At 33.7% G+C, this 16,254-nt stretch overlaps 4 protein-coding genes across 4 annotated transcripts; 1 reads left to right on the plus strand and 3 right to left on the minus strand.

Moving 5' to 3' along the window:
* Positions 1-759: 759 nt before the first annotated feature.
* Positions 760-5,889, minus strand: Tsp_02767 (conserved hypothetical protein). The gene is made up of 13 exons (XM_003379048.1): positions 5,425-5,889; positions 5,242-5,367; positions 4,207-4,310; positions 3,750-3,858; positions 3,393-3,506; positions 3,165-3,329; positions 2,975-3,104; positions 2,638-2,879; positions 2,257-2,441; positions 2,092-2,187; positions 1,856-2,018; positions 1,509-1,572; positions 760-920 (listed from the first exon to the last, which is right to left on the minus strand). The coding sequence occupies exons 1-13, from the start codon at positions 5,887-5,889 to the stop codon at positions 760-762; spliced, it is 2,124 nt and encodes a 707-aa protein (XP_003379096.1).
* Positions 5,890-6,350: 461 nt separating this feature from the next.
* Positions 6,351-8,882, plus strand: Tsp_02768 (ribosomal protein L7/L12). Its single transcript, XM_003379049.1, has 6 exons — positions 6,351-6,382; positions 7,251-7,479; positions 7,538-7,621; positions 7,679-7,807; positions 7,998-8,102; positions 8,640-8,882. The coding sequence occupies exons 1-6, from the start codon at positions 6,351-6,353 to the stop codon at positions 8,880-8,882; spliced, it is 822 nt and encodes a 273-aa protein (XP_003379097.1).
* Positions 8,883-10,669: 1,787 nt separating this feature from the next.
* Positions 10,670-11,209, minus strand: Tsp_02769 (conserved hypothetical protein). The gene is made up of 4 exons (XM_003379050.1): positions 11,069-11,209; positions 10,940-11,043; positions 10,783-10,911; positions 10,670-10,727 (listed from the first exon to the last, which is right to left on the minus strand). The coding sequence occupies exons 1-4, from the start codon at positions 11,207-11,209 to the stop codon at positions 10,670-10,672; spliced, it is 432 nt and encodes a 143-aa protein (XP_003379098.1).
* Positions 11,210-14,658: 3,449 nt separating this feature from the next.
* Positions 14,659-15,075, minus strand: Tsp_02770 (conserved hypothetical protein). The gene is made up of 2 exons (XM_003379051.1): positions 14,849-15,075; positions 14,659-14,740 (listed from the first exon to the last, which is right to left on the minus strand). The coding sequence occupies exons 1-2, from the start codon at positions 15,073-15,075 to the stop codon at positions 14,659-14,661; spliced, it is 309 nt and encodes a 102-aa protein (XP_003379099.1).
* Positions 15,076-16,254: the final 1,179 nt, after the last annotated feature.

Raw genomic sequence — 16,254 nt, forward strand, 5'->3', positions numbered from 1 at the left:
GAAGTGAAAGAATCCAGTACAGAATACAAATCATTTAGTACTTGAATGAATGAACATTTGATATCATAGCTGAGTAATAGATCTATATATGTATGTATATGTACAGTGATTATTGAAAAATAAAATTGACGCGAAATGAAATGGAAAATTAAATAAATGATTCATCATTTGAGCTTATTTGATAAAGCATGGTAAAGTTTCAATGAATTTTTTATTTATTTACTTATTTTCGAAAGTTAATGTGAACAGTTACATTGATTAAACTTATTGAAATGTAAGCTGTGAAAGTAGACAAAAAAATTTTGTACGGACAAGAATTATTTGCATATATTCATTATCTGTACTTTGAAAAACAAGCAGTCCAATATTACCTGTTCGTCAAGCTTCGGCTGGTATACTTTATTGTACTTTGTACGGTACTGGATTGGGTGAATTTTCATGTCATATTATTCAATCTCAATTGAGGAATATTTTCTTTATTCGCTTATTTTAATATCTGCTCCAGGTCAGGATCTGAAATGGGTCAAATTGAATGAAAGTGATGAACAAAATGCTCTACAGCATTTCTGTTGTATACATATATATATATATGTATATAGTGTGTGTGTGTGTGTGTGTGTGTGTGTGTGTGTGTGTGTGTGTGCGAGTGTGAGAGAGAGAGACAGTGGAGAGGAGAGGAGAGCAAAGTGAAGCAAGCATACATAAATGGACTGGTGCATTACGCAAGTGACCAGCGCTTGCTAAACAGTGTGCAACTTTTCACAACATTCCACGTGACGTGCGTGTCAATGATTGATTTGATGCGTTCAGAATGTAGACATTTACGTAATAGCTGTGGATGGCGTCATTGCTCATTACACTATTAGATTTCAGTTCAATTCGAGCTAGACATAACATATGCAAAAAAGAATGGGATAAATCTAAAAAAATCATTTTTACGTGATTTTTTAAACTGTTTGTATGCTCGGTTGTGTTGGTTTCTTAATCAATCCTTTTGCATTCACTGCTAAGATTTTTATTTCTAGCATAAATTTTAGGCAGATATTGCATTATTAAATTATCAATGTTCGTCAGCTATCGACGATCATCATATGTTGTGTATTACGTACGACACATTGAGTTACAAAAATGTATTTTATTTGGTTAGATGTAGATTTTCTTTTACATTTTTAACTTTTGTCTTGAAAAAATGATGAATTTGAAGTATAATACGTTTTCGATATCAAGTTTACATCATCAGCACTAATTATGACGTACGCATGTATATGCATGCGTGCCATGGATTCAGCAGTATCATGTGCATGCAATTACAGTATGTGATATAATTTTTATTCGAAAACAAAGTTTATTGTATCCACACAGTTTAACCAAATGAATTTTAAAAAGTAAAAGTAATAATAATAATAATAACCAATCCAAACAATTCAAATTTAACATGGGAATCTCGTCGCCAGTTCACACTGTTTTTACTGCTTGTTGTCCAACGTCGAAACGGTAAAAGACATCACCTGTGCAAGCAGAGGAATTCGACATAAAAATGGTTTTTTCATCAAAAATGGGCAAAATCCACATCTGAAACAATAAATAAGTCTGTTGTTTTGTTACAAAGTTATTAAGCATAGTTCGTTCATCAGTCAATAGCAGGAGAAAAAAGTACTGAAATAAGTCGATTTTGATGTTTATAAGTAGGTGGTGGTTTGAGTTATTCAAAAATCTGTTATGTTGTTATTCAATGTTAAATTATAATATTGTTGTGCACTTTCTTATGAAAATTACTTTTTCTTCACATTCGTTTCTCATGCTGCTGCTGCTGCTGCTGATGATGATGATGTTGTTGTTGTTGTTGCTGTTGCACATTGGGAGGATACATGTAGTTGCCGTAATGTGCATTCCATTGGTGAGGAGGTATTTGTCCAGCAATCATGGGCGACGGGTATTGCGGTTGATTTTGGTAATAATAATTAAAATAAGATGGATAAGGATTATTTCCGGGAATTCTGGGCAACATTTTGTTCTCTCTAAAAAGAGGTAAATATGTAAAAATATATAGGAAGAGTAAAAACAAAAGATAACTGTTTATTATAATATTACATGGGTGGGCCATTTCTTGGCGTGGCAGCTTTATCTTTGTCATTTTCTTTCACGAGATTTTGGAATTGCATGTGAGCCTCGTAGTGACTTTGAATGCTGAATAAAACGTTCATATTTCACTTTTTAAATAAATGAAAGTAGTAGTTATTGACTGCTATATCTTACGCTGCAACGTCTGGACTGAAATCTTCCAGAGCTGTCATTTTACGTTGAGAAAATTGCAATTTCACCGAGTCTGGAAGGTCGGGAGAAGCTATCGCTCGATCCAACGTTTGAAGCAACAAATCCAAATTAAACGGTTGTCTAGCATATGCTAAATCGACCAGCTGCAGGTACAGTTCAATGCTTTGCTGAAAATTACAGAAACAGTAACAACAAGAACACCATGACCACCAAACCATTAAACAATTTTTTCACATACTTTATCTTTTTCTAAAGCATTCAAAATTATCCGTTCTGCCTCTTCAGAATTATTTCTCATCTATACATCACAATATTAAAAATGCAAAACAATACATTAAATATTGATAATGTTATTCTGATTACCTTTAGCTGAAATCTGGCGTATTTGATAGCATAAAACGAACGCACTTTCAAATCAAGCGTTTCGTTGTTGATGAAACGTTCATACAACGCACAAAGACTACCACAGTCAGTAGTGGCGTCGTTTGCAGGATTAGACAACAATTGACGACGTTCCAATCCAAGTCGACGAATTGCTATCATTATATTTCCTGGACTCATTTTTTCATACGAATCCAAAACGTGGGCAGCTTCATCGAAATTGCCTAGAATTTATAAATTATAAAAAGGCAAAATAAATATGGAATTGCTATTATTATAATGATGATGATTTTGTTTTTGCCAATTACAAAATTATTACCATGTCTTTCTTCGAATGCTGCCCAGGATAAATGGATGTTCGGTTTCCTGGACAAATAATGTGTTTGACATGCTCTGGAATAGATTTGGCGCGTTTCGACATCGCTGACCGTTTCCATATAATTCGCGTACTACAGTAAGGAAATGATAGTGCAATTTAGAAATTTGAATATATTCTCCTCTAGCTATACCATAATCCACATTTCTTCGTACATGGCGCAGGCTATCAGGCAACGTTCGAACAATACTTGAATTCTTTCTCGATTGCCTTCACGAATTTCAAATTCACAATACTTTTTCCAGTTGTCCAACTGCGAACGTTCCAGCGGTTTCACGTGGAAGTACGGTCGACTTATCTGAAATTTTTCATTTTTGCATAAATTCCATATAAATAAATGCTTTTCATTTTAAACATTTACTCTATTTTCGAAAGGTAAGCGTCTGTTCACAGCCGTATGCAACTCTTCAAACAGTTTTTCTCGGCTCTCTTTGATTCTTAAGCGTAGATCAGCAATTGCTGGCTTGGTCAAAGCCTTAAACAGTTTTACATTCAAAAGTTGAACAGCAAGATAATTGCTTTCCACTTTTTACTCGTTTTTCCTTATCTTTATCCGGCAGCAGAGCAGTAGAATCTTCATCATCTATTTAAAAAAAGTCGAATATTTATATAAAGAGCAAAATTACAAATTTAACAACTCTAATATTTGTTTGTCCAAATGTGAAAATTTCTCTGAAATAAAATACAAGTACAATTGTAAATTCATACTTGTGAATACTTTAATGTTCTTCGCTTTCAACATCCGACAAGTGTTGTTGAAAACAGTGCGATATTCTTCTTCGCAGAGAAGTTCTTCAGGGTGGTGATTATCGATAAGTGTGCGCAAACTATAATTATGTAGAATGAGAAAAGGTTGAGATTTTTCTCAAAAAATCGAGAGACAAATGGAAAACTTTACTTGCTGTAGCTACTCTTGTAATAATCAGTTGGAATGGTAAGCAGTTGATCGTAGGTGGCCATTACTGCTTTGAAATTCTTATTACTATATTCCCATTCAATGTAATCCCTCCAGAGTTCTTTAGAACAAAATTCTCTACCGGCAACCATTATCGCCCGTTGATAAATCCTAATATGATATCAGTTATTATAATAATCGTTTAACATTCAACTGTTGTGCATTTTTATTCAAGTTTTGGACAAAAGTGCGTTAGATGTCAAAGTTCATTAACACATACGCTCTTAACTGTTCTTCGGACTGTTCATAACGTTTAAGAAAGTCAATGTAACTCATCCATAGGTCCACACTCAGTGGAATTACTGATACACCACGTTCATATACCTATAAAAATAGATTATCAGAAATAACATTTACATTTTGTTTTTTTTTTACTATTTTGAAATATTAGCTAATAACATGATGGTGAACACAAAGGAAGGTTTCACTATTATTACATGAAAACAATCCAATTCTGTTTGCAGAACCCTTTCAGTAGATGAACAACAGAGAATAATAATTTGCTTGAACAGGATTGTCGTTGATGTGAATTCTCTCATAAAAATATTTCACATTTCAATGGATCTCTACAGCTATGACAAGTAACCGTATAACATCTACATTAGATTAATTTAAGAGAAGCATAATTATACTCTGCAATTTCAATTTTGGTAACTAAAACCAATATTCAGCGTTCCTTTCGTCGATGTATTTATCATTTATATTTCAAAATATTCTTCCTGTAGCAACAATCTAGGAATTGCACTTGCTTATCAGGAACTAAGATACGGTAAACCAATTTATGATTCATATCTGTGAAAATAAAAACAATTATAAGCTGAACAATTAATTTTTCAACAAACTTTGTCAACAAACAAGACAAATTATTTAAATAACTATACATACATAATGCTGAGAAATTCACTTTGTTGCACAGTAAATTATGCAACAGCTAATGAAAATTTCAAGATATCAATTCTTAAGTTTTATGTTTTCCCTCCCGACAAAATCCATCCCTATTGAAATTATTGATCAGTGCGCATCCAAATTAGATATATTTATTTTGAGGAACATAAAAGGATTACAGTAATAAAGTGAATCACAAAAATCACAATGTGCGCGAGCAGTTGATTTGCTCTCCAAGTTGCAGTAGTTGTTGATGGACAGATGGGGATCCTATAAAATTGGTTAGCTGTCGTAATATGGAGAACTTCATGATTAGGAAAGCGAAGCACAAGAAGAAATAAAAAAGATAAATATAAATTCTCTTTCTCACTTGAATGCATTTCTCTTCGTTGTGATTCTTCAATTCAAGGCACGCGTACTTTGTCCAATAGCCAAAGCACAGTGGATAACGAGCTAAGAAAGTATCAAACGATAATCGCACGGCTTCTATATCATTCTGTAAGAATGTATTAGTGAAAATAAACTTTTCTTAATACCAATTTCAACAACTTACAGCTTTTTCTACATAACTTAAAAGGCGCATCCAATTCTCAAAGTTATTCGGATCATTGTCGACTTTGGCCCAGTAGTAGGTTAAAGCTTTTGCATGTGCGTCAACATCATGTTCTCCGTTGTGTTGAACTGATCTGTTAGTGCTTTCGTCAACATGTTTGTGTGCGCGTCTTGCACTGCTTCGTTCATCACTGTCAGAACGTTCCGATGAGGAATACTTCCTCCTCTTCCTTCTGGAACTTCCGCTGCGACTTCTACTACTGTGGTGTCTTCTGTCACTTCGACTTCGTCTGTGATGCTTTTCCAAACGGTGCGCACTGCGTCTGGATCGCTTCCTGCTTCTGCGTTCTGACGATCTTCTTCTACTGTTATAACGTCTCGGCGATGATTCTATTCCACTTGCTCTTTCATCCGATTCACTGCCGCCAGATCGAGAATAACAATAGCTTTCAGAGATTGAGTCCATGTAGATAAGATGAAGCCTAAGAATGTAGAAAATTAATTATGAGTTTGAAATCATGAACTAAAAGTTTACAGAATAAAGCAAAGGAAAAATACAACTGAAACTTGTGAAGCTTTTCTCCAGCACATAAAATAACAATTCACTGGAAACTGATTAAATCGATTATGCTAAAGTAAATGCCACTATTGTAAACTGCAAATTAAAGTGACTGTTTACAAACGAATGTCTGACAAAAGTCGCCTTGTTGCACACAAAACGTTACATGATAATTTATTTTAGGGAATTCAAAAGTTGAAAAGATTATTAATTTTTCCGAATATTTTGAAAGAAAGAAGCACAGCATCAATTGCCTGTCACTTCAAATTCAAATGTAAAGAAAAGAACCAATCACTTTTACTATGTGAAGATAAGCACGATTATCAAAAGTTTCACTGAACGAATGTAAAAATGTGGACAAAAAGACAATGCATGCATTTACATTCACGTATGTAGACCAGTTTGTTTAAATGAATTTTAGTCCCATTGTCTTACTGTATTACAGTACGTTTAATAATTTTCAAGCTTTTATAAGCTTTTTTTGAAATTAATTAAAGAAACAATCATTTTGTAATGTTTTCTGTAACATATTTACACAAAGAACTGCAATAAATTTTTACAGTAATGAAAAAGGAAACATTTATCACCATAAGCCGTTACATTTTCAAATTAGTGACAACAATTTTTATCATGCCAGTACATATTTATAAACTTATCTCTAAAACGTATAAAAATGTACAAATGTGCCGTTATTGTTTGGAGAAAGACTTGAAAACTTATTTACAGATGGAAAAGTTGCTGCTATGTGCTTGTCTGACAAACAATTGCGTACTGTGCAGATTATTTTCGGTGGATAAATGTGATTGTTAAGACTAACAGTTTCTTGAAGTTATCCATACTGTATTTTTTACTTGAATTTCATTTCGCTGTCGATTTGTCCATCTCTGTGTGATGTGATTTGTTTTTATTAAAAATTTGTTTTGATGGGTATTGGTCATTCCCAACTGTTTCCTTAAGTTCTCTCGTTCAGCGCATTAGCCGAAAGGATAAAGTTTCCGTACTTGTTATTATTTGTGAATTGATATATTTTTTACGTAACATTGATCGCTTTGTATGTCAGCAAATTTGTGAAAGTTAAAATGCTTCATTTCAATTCACTGAATTGTGCTTTTGTTATATAGCTTACTTGTTTCGGCTTTCGTGATTAATTTTATTTTGTCCTGGAACGATATTTAAGCAGCAATGTTAACGAAAACATTGCTTAAATATAATTTCAGGTAAAAAATTGTTTTACTTTTTCCATGATATAACTGTTTCTTTTTCTGAAGAGGGAACAGTTTGCTGCTTCAGTATTGTTGGTCTCCAAGATCTCCGTCATCAACGGCTGCTGATGTTCACGAAAGCAAGGACAGTGTTTTTAAAGAAAATCACCAACCTTTTCCTCCGCCTGCCGTTGCCAATGAACCCTGCAATGCTTCTCCTGTCGTGACTGAATTGGTTGAAAAAATTGCAAATTTGTCTCTGTTAGAAGTGTCCGATTTGAACAGGCTTTTGCGGGTGATTTAAATATTTCGTACTTTGTGTAAGTTTATTAAAAAATTTCATTAATATTTAGAAGCGTTTAAATTTACCCGACACGCCCACAGTTTTTCCAGGAATGGGTATGTTCAGCCCTGCTGGTGAAATTGGCGAAATGAAGGTTTCCCCTTTATGTCACCATTGTTGAACAGTGATCAATTTTGTGAGATATTTTTAGAAAGACGAGAAAAAAGACGTTCAGCAGAAGACTTCGTTTACTTTGCGACTTGTGAAATTTGATGAAAGCAAAAAGATTGCACTCATCAAGGAAATAAAGAATGTCGTTCCCGGGCTGAATCTGGTTCAGGTTTGTTTAAATCTTTTAACACTAAGAATTATTTAATTTTTAATTATTTATATTTTAGGTATTTTTTTTTCAATCTTTCGTTTAGAATTTTTGTTTTGAATGGCTCATTCAAAACTTTATAATTTAAAATATCGAATGATTGATACTGTAAAAAGATAGTCAGGTTTTATTTTTTTGGTGATGTGTCTAGGCAAAAAAGTACGTCGAAACTTTGCCGCAAATTGTCAAGGAAGATATTGGTCAGACCGAAGCGGAGAAATTGAAAGAGCAAATTACCGCAGCCGGTGGGGAATGTGTAATAGAATAAATTGTTATTGTGGGATCATGGAGTTGAATATTTTTATTGAGTTCAATAAAGCTTTTCAGCCAGTTTTTTTTCTACATCACTTGCTCAGCTTTGAAAGCTCTTTTTGAATCGTCGTAATTTGTTTATTGTTTGAAACAGTAACAATAGTAGTTATATTAGTAGTACGTTTGCTGAAGAAATTATCGGCCAAACCATTCCATGATGGTAAGTTTTTGATGAAAATTAATTCGTCTATCGTTTCCTTGATTTTGGGAAAGTTTTTATTTTTGTACTGTTTTCTTTTCTTTTTTTTTTAAATTTTTTTCGATTCATGAAATTAATAATCAAAAATGATATCCAACTTTTAAACAGTGTTTTCCAATTCCAGTTGCGCAACATTTTGTATTATTGCTTTTGCAATCCGAATTGGAAGAACAATTTCCTTCGTTTTCAGGTTTCATTTCTTGTGCAATTTTTAGCGGAGGACAGACGTTCACTTCAGCTTTGCAGCAAACTGAATTCAAGCAGAAATAATCCACAGTACAGTCGGCCGACGTGTTGCACACGCCAACCGGTGGTTCATCGTTTGGACAGGAAGTTCCACGTCGTCCGATGACCATTTTCTTTTCGCGGTATTTGAATGGTAATACAATTGGATTTTTGCAGTACAGACCGTTCAACGTGACGCAACATTTTCTCCATCCGTCGCAGTCGGAATCTTTTGAACAGCGAAAATCGTCTTCTTCTGGAAGGCTATTTGGTGAGGGACATTTTCCTGGTTTTTCTTAAAAAAATAATTTCCCAATCATGAACGCAACAAAAATGCATACGGGTAACGCATGTGAATTTTTCTCTTATTTGATATTCTATTTTTATCAGAATAGTGAGATGAAGAAAAATAACGAATGATGAATACAACTCACGATAGGCTTCTGACAATGGCGTGATGCATTTGTAACCATCTTCTAGTCGGCAACATTTTTGAATTCCATCACAGTCGAAATCATGACGACAGCGCTTTTCACGCTCTCCAAAGTTGATGTCAAAAAAGTGCGAGGTAGGACAGTATCCAGTTTTATTAATTTTGCAGCAATATTTGTGCAAGCATGACTCATAAGATGCGCAGTCTTTGTCTGAGTTGCAGGCTGTCGTTCGCGGTGATCCATCCGGACAGTTTACTGTAATTTTCAAATTATTATTGATGTGCATTTTTAAAGTAATTTTTGGTTGTGAATGTTTGCTTACACGAGATCACTCTCATCAAGCATACGTTGCCCAGTGCCGTTGGACAGCATTGTTCGTTATTTTGACAGTGATTATCTGACCAACATTTGTTGATTGCATTCAGTACAATTGGAGGAGATTTCGGGCAAGAGTCTGTTATATTATTGTTGTTATTTTTGAGAGAGAAGGAAAAAGGATGACTTACTGAAGTTGCTAACTGCGTTGCACGTCCATTTGGAGAGAAGCGTAAAAATTCCAATACTGACAAGTAGGTACATTTTGTGTTTTGGATTTTGTGAATTCTGTACCTTAATTGAACAGTAGTTACCTGTTCTGCTTTGGTATTTTTAATCTTTTCAACACACGCACTCGTTGACAGAATACACTACAACAATGGAAATGTATCCCTGATCAAGTTCACTGATTGCTTATCATAACTGGAAATGCTATCATTTATAAGAACCGGCTTTGTAAAATGCATTGTGAGCTAGCTGGCTTTGTGTACGAAGCATAATTTATCAAATGAACACCGACATCTGTCCGGGAAACAGTATGTCAAAAGGTCATTTTTGCATACAATAATGCAGCATAAGGAAGCTGCATATTATTTATAAATAAATACAATGCGTGTATTATTGAATTTTCCGATCAGCATATATTTTTTAATTGAAAGGGGGATGAATTTTCAGCAGATGTGTTCAAAAGGTATATTCTCAACACTGGCAATGACAATATCGTGTAAATTTTGTGATCAAGCAAAAACAAAGAAAAAATTATCCTGTGAAAGAAATGCATGTTTGTCGAACAAAAAGAGAAAGATATTTCAATATTACAAAATAATATTTTTTGTTAGTTTTTATCTTTATAAAAAATGTAGTTCATGCTTATTGTTTTCAAGCAGGCTTTTTTGTTCATAATTTTTAATTTGTCTGTATGCTTTGCATGTGGTTGCTTTTCGATAGCATGATTGTTGCTATGAAAAGTGAAACCGGTGCATCATGCACCTATCATTTTTGATATAAAGTTGATCTTCTTTTCACTTTGTATGTATGAAACAATTGCAGAAGTTGTCGTGGAAGAAGATGGAGAAAAAAGCATGCAGATTATTTCATTGTAGAAGAAGAGTATTTACAATTTTCAATTGTTGTGTGAGATTTGATGATGATGATTTTTTTGTAAAATGTGAAAGTTTAATTTGGCATATTTGTTGTAGGCTGTTGATGATGTTGTATTTATTGTACAGTGGTGCGTGGTTGGAAAAATGCGCACTGCTTCAGTGCATAATTGGAGATTAGCAGGGTTATGGTAAGGTTGATTTGTTTGACCTAGTTTTGATTTTCAGTCTTAATTTTCTACATGCAGCATCTTGCAGACGTTGCTGTTGTTGTTGTTGTTGTTGTTGTCAGCCTACTTCTATGTACACAAATGATATGTTTCACGCAATACCAACACAAGCAACAATAACGTAGTAATTGTGAATGCATTTATTTTTGTCGTACGATTCATGACGACGACATTTGTCAATTTGGCAGCAGCAGCAGCAGCAGTTTCACAATTCAACGCCGGCCAACGTGATTCCAGCTCAGTGTAGCTTCTTCACTTGGTGGTGATATGATAATCACTGACTCTTCATTTCTTCCGAATGATTGATTCTCTGAAGATAAAGCTCTGCTAAATTATCTTTTCTTCTTGTCAAGTAAGTAAAATTTTCATTTCTTTCGCTCTTCTAATATCAACAAATTTAAATATACTTTTTTTGAATAAATTATTAATTTCCAATTATTATTATTATTAATATAATTTTTGTTTTGTTGAATGTCATCCATTTCTGATATCTTTTTGGTTCTGTATCGTCGTTCATACTGTAACGGTCGAGTTCCACTAGCGGTCATTGATGATAGATAATTGAGATAAGTTTATGTCTGTCGACGAATGAGATAGCAGTACAAAAAGCAGAGGGGTTGAATGACTTTCGCATTTCGAAAAGCAGCGCAGTGAATTTTACAAATCAAAGTTATTAAAATTGGAATTTGTCGATCCATTTCACATTTTTGTACAAGTAAATTTGAAAAGGGACGTCGTTTTTCAGCTATTGGCTAACTGACTGTTCAACGATTGTGTTGGTAATTTTGCTTTTATTCTTTTTTAATTAACATCAAATGAATGCTAGCCCCAGTTGCGCGCTCTTATTCTTTCTCTTTGCGTATTTTGTTCCTTTTTCTGTTTATCAAATAGCAGCAGCTATATTCATCGTTGAATTTTAATTGCCCCCTATGTAATGAATACAAAAGCACAGTAATAATTATACAATGAATGAATATGTATGACGCGTCTTTTTGTAAATGGCTCAGCGTTACTGATGCAGTTTGACATGCGACATGATGATGATGATGATGATGATGCATGCTATTTGAATGATGTGGGAATTTTCTCTTGTTCTCAGAAAACAACAACAACAACAACAACAATAATAATAATTCAACAATGCTAATTTACAACTCTGCTATTGTAAAATTATCAACTGTATTAATTTGATAGAGAAAAAATTTTCACATATAAATTATTTTAAAAAGCTTTTATATCAACATTTCTGTTATTATTGTTGTTCTTGTTGTTGCAGAAGCTGCTGCTGCTGCTGTTGTTGCTGTTGCTATTGCTATTGCTATTATTGCTATTGCTATTGCTATTGTTGTTGTTGTTGAAGTTGTTGTCGTCACCGTTGTTTAGGGTTTATTGACTACTGTTTCGTGCTTGTTAGTGAAAATTATAATTAAATTGATTGAATAATAACATGCAGTGCCATTCAGCTTGATAGTTTAATTTGAAATTATTAATTTCTCCATCAAGGGTAATTTACGTTTGTTATTTTTTGATGATTCACATTTTAAATTGGAAAAGTAATCCAGATTTTCTAGTTTTTCAAATTTGAATTCTATAATTTCAGTGTATAAGTATAGATGCAGATATATGTATATGTATATATGTTAGCATGATTTGAAGAAAACGATGCTCACTTAAACTGATACTTACGTAATTGTTCTATTATCTGCATTTCTGGAAAATATATTTTCAAAAATGAAAATCAGGTTTTTCAAACAAATGAAATTGCAATTTTCAAGTGTTAGTACAATAAAATGTAGTTCAAATACAGTCTATCGCATCAGTCAGTACACGAATGAGAACATTGATGGCATGAAGCAGAGTTGCTTGTTGCTTGTGTTTGCATGCACTTTCACATTAGGGAAAATTAGGGAAAAAGTCTGAAATTTATCTCTTGTTTAATTGTTTTCAGAAAAAAGGTTGGATAAATAATAGCACCATATATATATATGGATATGTTCAATTTAAAAGCGATGCAGCATCATATAGTTATTGGAGACAGTGCTTAATAATTGAATCGTGTAATTGTGACATTATTCTTTATTTGCACAAGCAGTACAAAAGTTTAAATGCAAAATGAAAGTTATATGCATAGATTACTGGTTAGGTTTAATTAGGCTAAATGGTAAATTAATTAGGAAGTGTAGATATTGGAAGGGAATTTATTTTTAAAAATATACATTGTAAATTGCTTTATGCAGTTTATTGTATATATATATGTAGTGCTATAGGGCAGTTTATTTTTCATTGTATTTACTGATTGATGTGGATTACGTCAGCATATTTCTCTGTTTGAAGTGGGTTGTTCATGCCATCTTTTGCGGCATAATAAGGCTAATTAATAAACTTTTACTGTTTAGTGTGGAAAATTAACAGCAATAAGATTTTATTTGTTTTCTCAAGAAATAAAAGCGAGCTTAAAAGTAGGTCTGTTTTATAAGCATTCATCTACCCTATGAAATGTATGTTTGTGTTTCTTTTGAATTTTTTTTACTTTTACATTTACAGTCAGCAACAAAGTATCTAGAAACAGAGCCAGTAAATGATAATGATTATATAAATGAATAAATGAATAAATGAATAAATATATATATTGTTAATAATGAGGTCGTCATCCTTTGTATACAATTCAAATTTGTAATTCCTTTTTGATTGTTTTGTTTCGGTTTTTTCTCTGCTAATCACTCAGCGCAATTTTGTAGTGCATAATTTGAATAATTTACGTGGGCATTTGTGTAATTTGAATAAATTGCATGCTTTTGATATTATTGCATCATGATGCACGTGAGTAATTTCAACTCTTTCAACAGAGTAGGGTTTTTTCAGATGTTTCATATAATCTTACAAGATCTTTACAAAACACGAGTTGTTACGTTTTTTCAATTTGTCCAACTTACTTAGTAGCCGTAATTTTGCACCTTCAAAGACAGAGCATGATGCCATTTGTGTGAAGTGAGTGGTGAGCAGAGCAAGCATTGTCGTCGTTAACTTTTATTTCTTATATTCCATCCACTGAAAGATTGTTTGAATAGATCGGGCTGAGAAACAGTTTTTACACGAGCTGTTCACATTGATGAAGTGTGCTTTTCAAAAATCCCATTCATAAGAATTAAATAAAAGTGGAACATGCCAGTTGCCAGCTGAATTTAGTTGTTTTGAATTTGCATTTTTGAAGAATTATGAATTAATACTTGAGCGTCTGATTGTGTACGATCCCCTTTTAAGATGGTTGTTTTGTTGTTTTGTCAGTTTGTATAGATGCATATATAGTGTCGGTGATATTTGTTGTTGCTAAGGTGTGAAAGTTGGTTTGGTTTGTTTCAGCTGCAGTTGGTTGAAAATTTTGTGGCTAATTTTTTGCTTTGAATATTTGGACCCCAAAATAGTCGTCAAGTTGATGGAAAAGTTGACAGTGGAGAGTGGTCCCAACCTGAAGCACGTCTGCTCCTACTGCGGCAAGTCGTACGCATTCATGTCACTGTTGCGATCCCACGAACGCAAGCACACTGGTGAAAAGCCGTTCCAGTGCGCTTTTTGCGACAAATGCTTCGCCCAGCGCAGCGGTCTGGCCATTCACGAAAGACGTCATACCGGCGTCAAACCATACTCTTGTCATTATTGTGAAAAAACATTCGCCTCTCCGGTGAGTTATTATTTATTAATTTTTTTTGGTTTTTCATAATTTGCAATTTTTTGGGGAAACTTTTTCACGAATTGGGTGGGTGTTGTTTGATGGTGTTGGTGAAAAGTGTAAGTCGACGAGTTGCGTGCTGTTTGCAAGCACGATTTTACTTTTCTCATGTTGATCTTCGATCAACTGCTGTTGCCTGAAACGCCTGCTTGCTGCATTGGGTTTTTATTGTAATTGCTGTATGCTTTGCTTTGCAGCAGCAAATATTTGATTACACAAAAATGCTAATGTTAGTTGGCGGTGTGAATTTAATTAATTGCCATTTTTATTTTAGTAATAATTGTAATGATGATACATAATGTAATGATAATAATGGTCATACATTTTTACACAGTTTTTCTTATCCTTCATCCTGAATATATACATATATATATATATATATATATATATATATATATATATATGTGTGTGTGTGTGTGTGTGTGTGTGTGTGCAGTGTTGGTGTAGTGTGTTTGTTGACCTTTGGATGTGTCTCAGTGTTTGCTTTTCTGCTGGTCGTCTTTGTAAAGAACGCTGTACAAATAAATTGAATGGCCGTTGGTTTGTTCGTTCATTGGCTAGCATGCAAAATGGACGTTCAGTTTTGTCGAACAATGGACATAGTTGGAAACTGTCAGCGCTGTTGTGGGCAGAATATACGATACTATAAACAGTGATGTTCAGTTGATTTCTTCCGCTTTTGGTCATAACTTTTTTCATTTGTTTGTTGTTGTCCCAGGTCTGCTGTATTTTTTTCTCTATTCTTCTCTATATATGCATTTGTGAAGCAGAAGCGCTTTGCCCCTCCACAAGCATACACACATCAATACATGTCTGCATGTAGGCGTGAAATATACATCACAAGGTTGTAATTAAGGAACAAAATTTTTTTTCAATCCCATAATTGTTAATGATTGTTTTATCAAATTGTCTTAATTATTAATGTGATTAACGATTGGTTGCATTTAGTATATATATAAATATAATTAAATACGTGTATATACGTATATGTAATTTATGTATATGTATATACGCGCGCGCGTGTGTGTGTAAACATCAACGTGAATAACGTTACATATTATTGTTATTTTATTTTTATGAGGGGATGAAACATTTGTTATGAAGCAGCAAACAATAAGTTGTTATTTTTCCAACGATTATTTTGTTGTGTTCGTTTTTCATGTGCTCTATTCATGCGCGTGATAATGTGGAAATGTTTTTTATGTATTTTAATGATGCATGGATGATCATACATTTTAATGCTGCTACATGCATCGTATGGTGTGTGTATGTGTTTGTGCGCGTGCGTGTGCGTGTGTCGTCTGTCCTTTGTATTGTCAATTGATTATCTGATAAGGAGCAGTTTAGCAGCAAAACAGCATCATAGTAGGTTGGTTTTTGCTTGATTCGCATCTGCGGACGGTGTATTCTCGAAAATTGATCAAAATCAACAACAATGGGCAAATGTTATTTGGGTGATAATTATTTATGAATATATTGATATTTCATGAAGCGCCATTTTGCTCTCTTTCATGTTGATTATTTCGTTTGTGTTTGTGTGTGTGTGTGTGTGTCTGTGTGTGTGTTTGTGTGCGCATGTGTGCGTGGTGTGTGTGTGTGTGTGTGTGTGTGTGTGTGTGTGTGGTGTGTGTGTGTTTGTGTGCGCGCGTGTGCGGGTGCGTGTTTATGTGTGTGTTTATTTCAGTCTTTTCAGAGTTTGAAATAGAATTGCTTTAGCAGCATATGTGAGTATAATCATAGGAGTCAGTCTGATGTTAGAATCTTTGGAAATAGCAAGTACATGTTTGTGTTGTATATTAGGATATTGCTTTTAATTAATTTCATGTTTTCATTTTCCTCAGGTAAAATAAGATTCTGCAGTTGATT

This window comes from Trichinella spiralis (genome assembly GCF_000181795.1).
Source record: "Trichinella spiralis strain ISS 195 chromosome Unknown Scfld2, whole genome shotgun sequence".
NCBI classification, from domain to species: Eukaryota; Metazoa; Nematoda; class Enoplea; order Trichinellida; family Trichinellidae; genus Trichinella; species Trichinella spiralis.

Coding starts and splice junctions, on each gene's coding strand:
- Tsp_02768 (XM_003379049.1), top strand. CDS start 6,351: ATGCATGCATTTACATTCACGTATGTAGACCA. Junction 7,480..7,537: donor ATTTGAACAGGCTTTTGCGG/GTGATTTAAATA, acceptor ATTAATATTTAG/AAGCGTTTAAATTTACCCGA. Junction 7,808..7,997: donor CCGGGCTGAATCTGGTTCAG/GTTTGTTTAAAT, acceptor TGATGTGTCTAG/GCAAAAAAGTACGTCGAAAC.
- Tsp_02767 (XM_003379048.1), bottom strand. CDS start 5,889: ATGGACTCAATCTCTGAAAGCTATTGTTATTCTCGATCTGGCGGCAGT. Junction 4,311..5,241: donor ACGAAGAGAAATGCATTCAA/GTGAGAAAGAGA, acceptor CTATTTTTATAG/GTATATGAACGTGGTGTATC. Junction 3,330..3,392: donor GCTTACCTTTCGAAAATAGA/GTAAATGTTTAA, acceptor GAAAAATTTCAG/ATAAGTCGACCGTACTTCCA.
- Tsp_02770 (XM_003379051.1), bottom strand. CDS start 15,075: ATGACCAAAAGCGGAAGAAATCAACTGAACATCACTGTTTATAGTATC. Junction 14,741..14,848: donor ACACTGAGACACATCCAAAG/GTCAACAAACAC, acceptor GTATATATTCAG/GATGAAGGATAAGAAAAACT.
- Tsp_02769 (XM_003379050.1), bottom strand. CDS start 11,209: ATGACCGCTAGTGGAACTCGACCGTTACAGTATGAACGACGATACAGA. Junction 11,044..11,068: donor TAATAATTTATTCAAAAAAA/GTATATTTAAAT, acceptor TGTTGATATTAG/AAGAGCGAAAGAAATGAAAA. Junction 10,912..10,939: donor TCGGAAGAAATGAAGAGTCA/GTGATTATCATA, acceptor CACCAAGTGAAG/AAGCTACACTGAGCTGGAAT.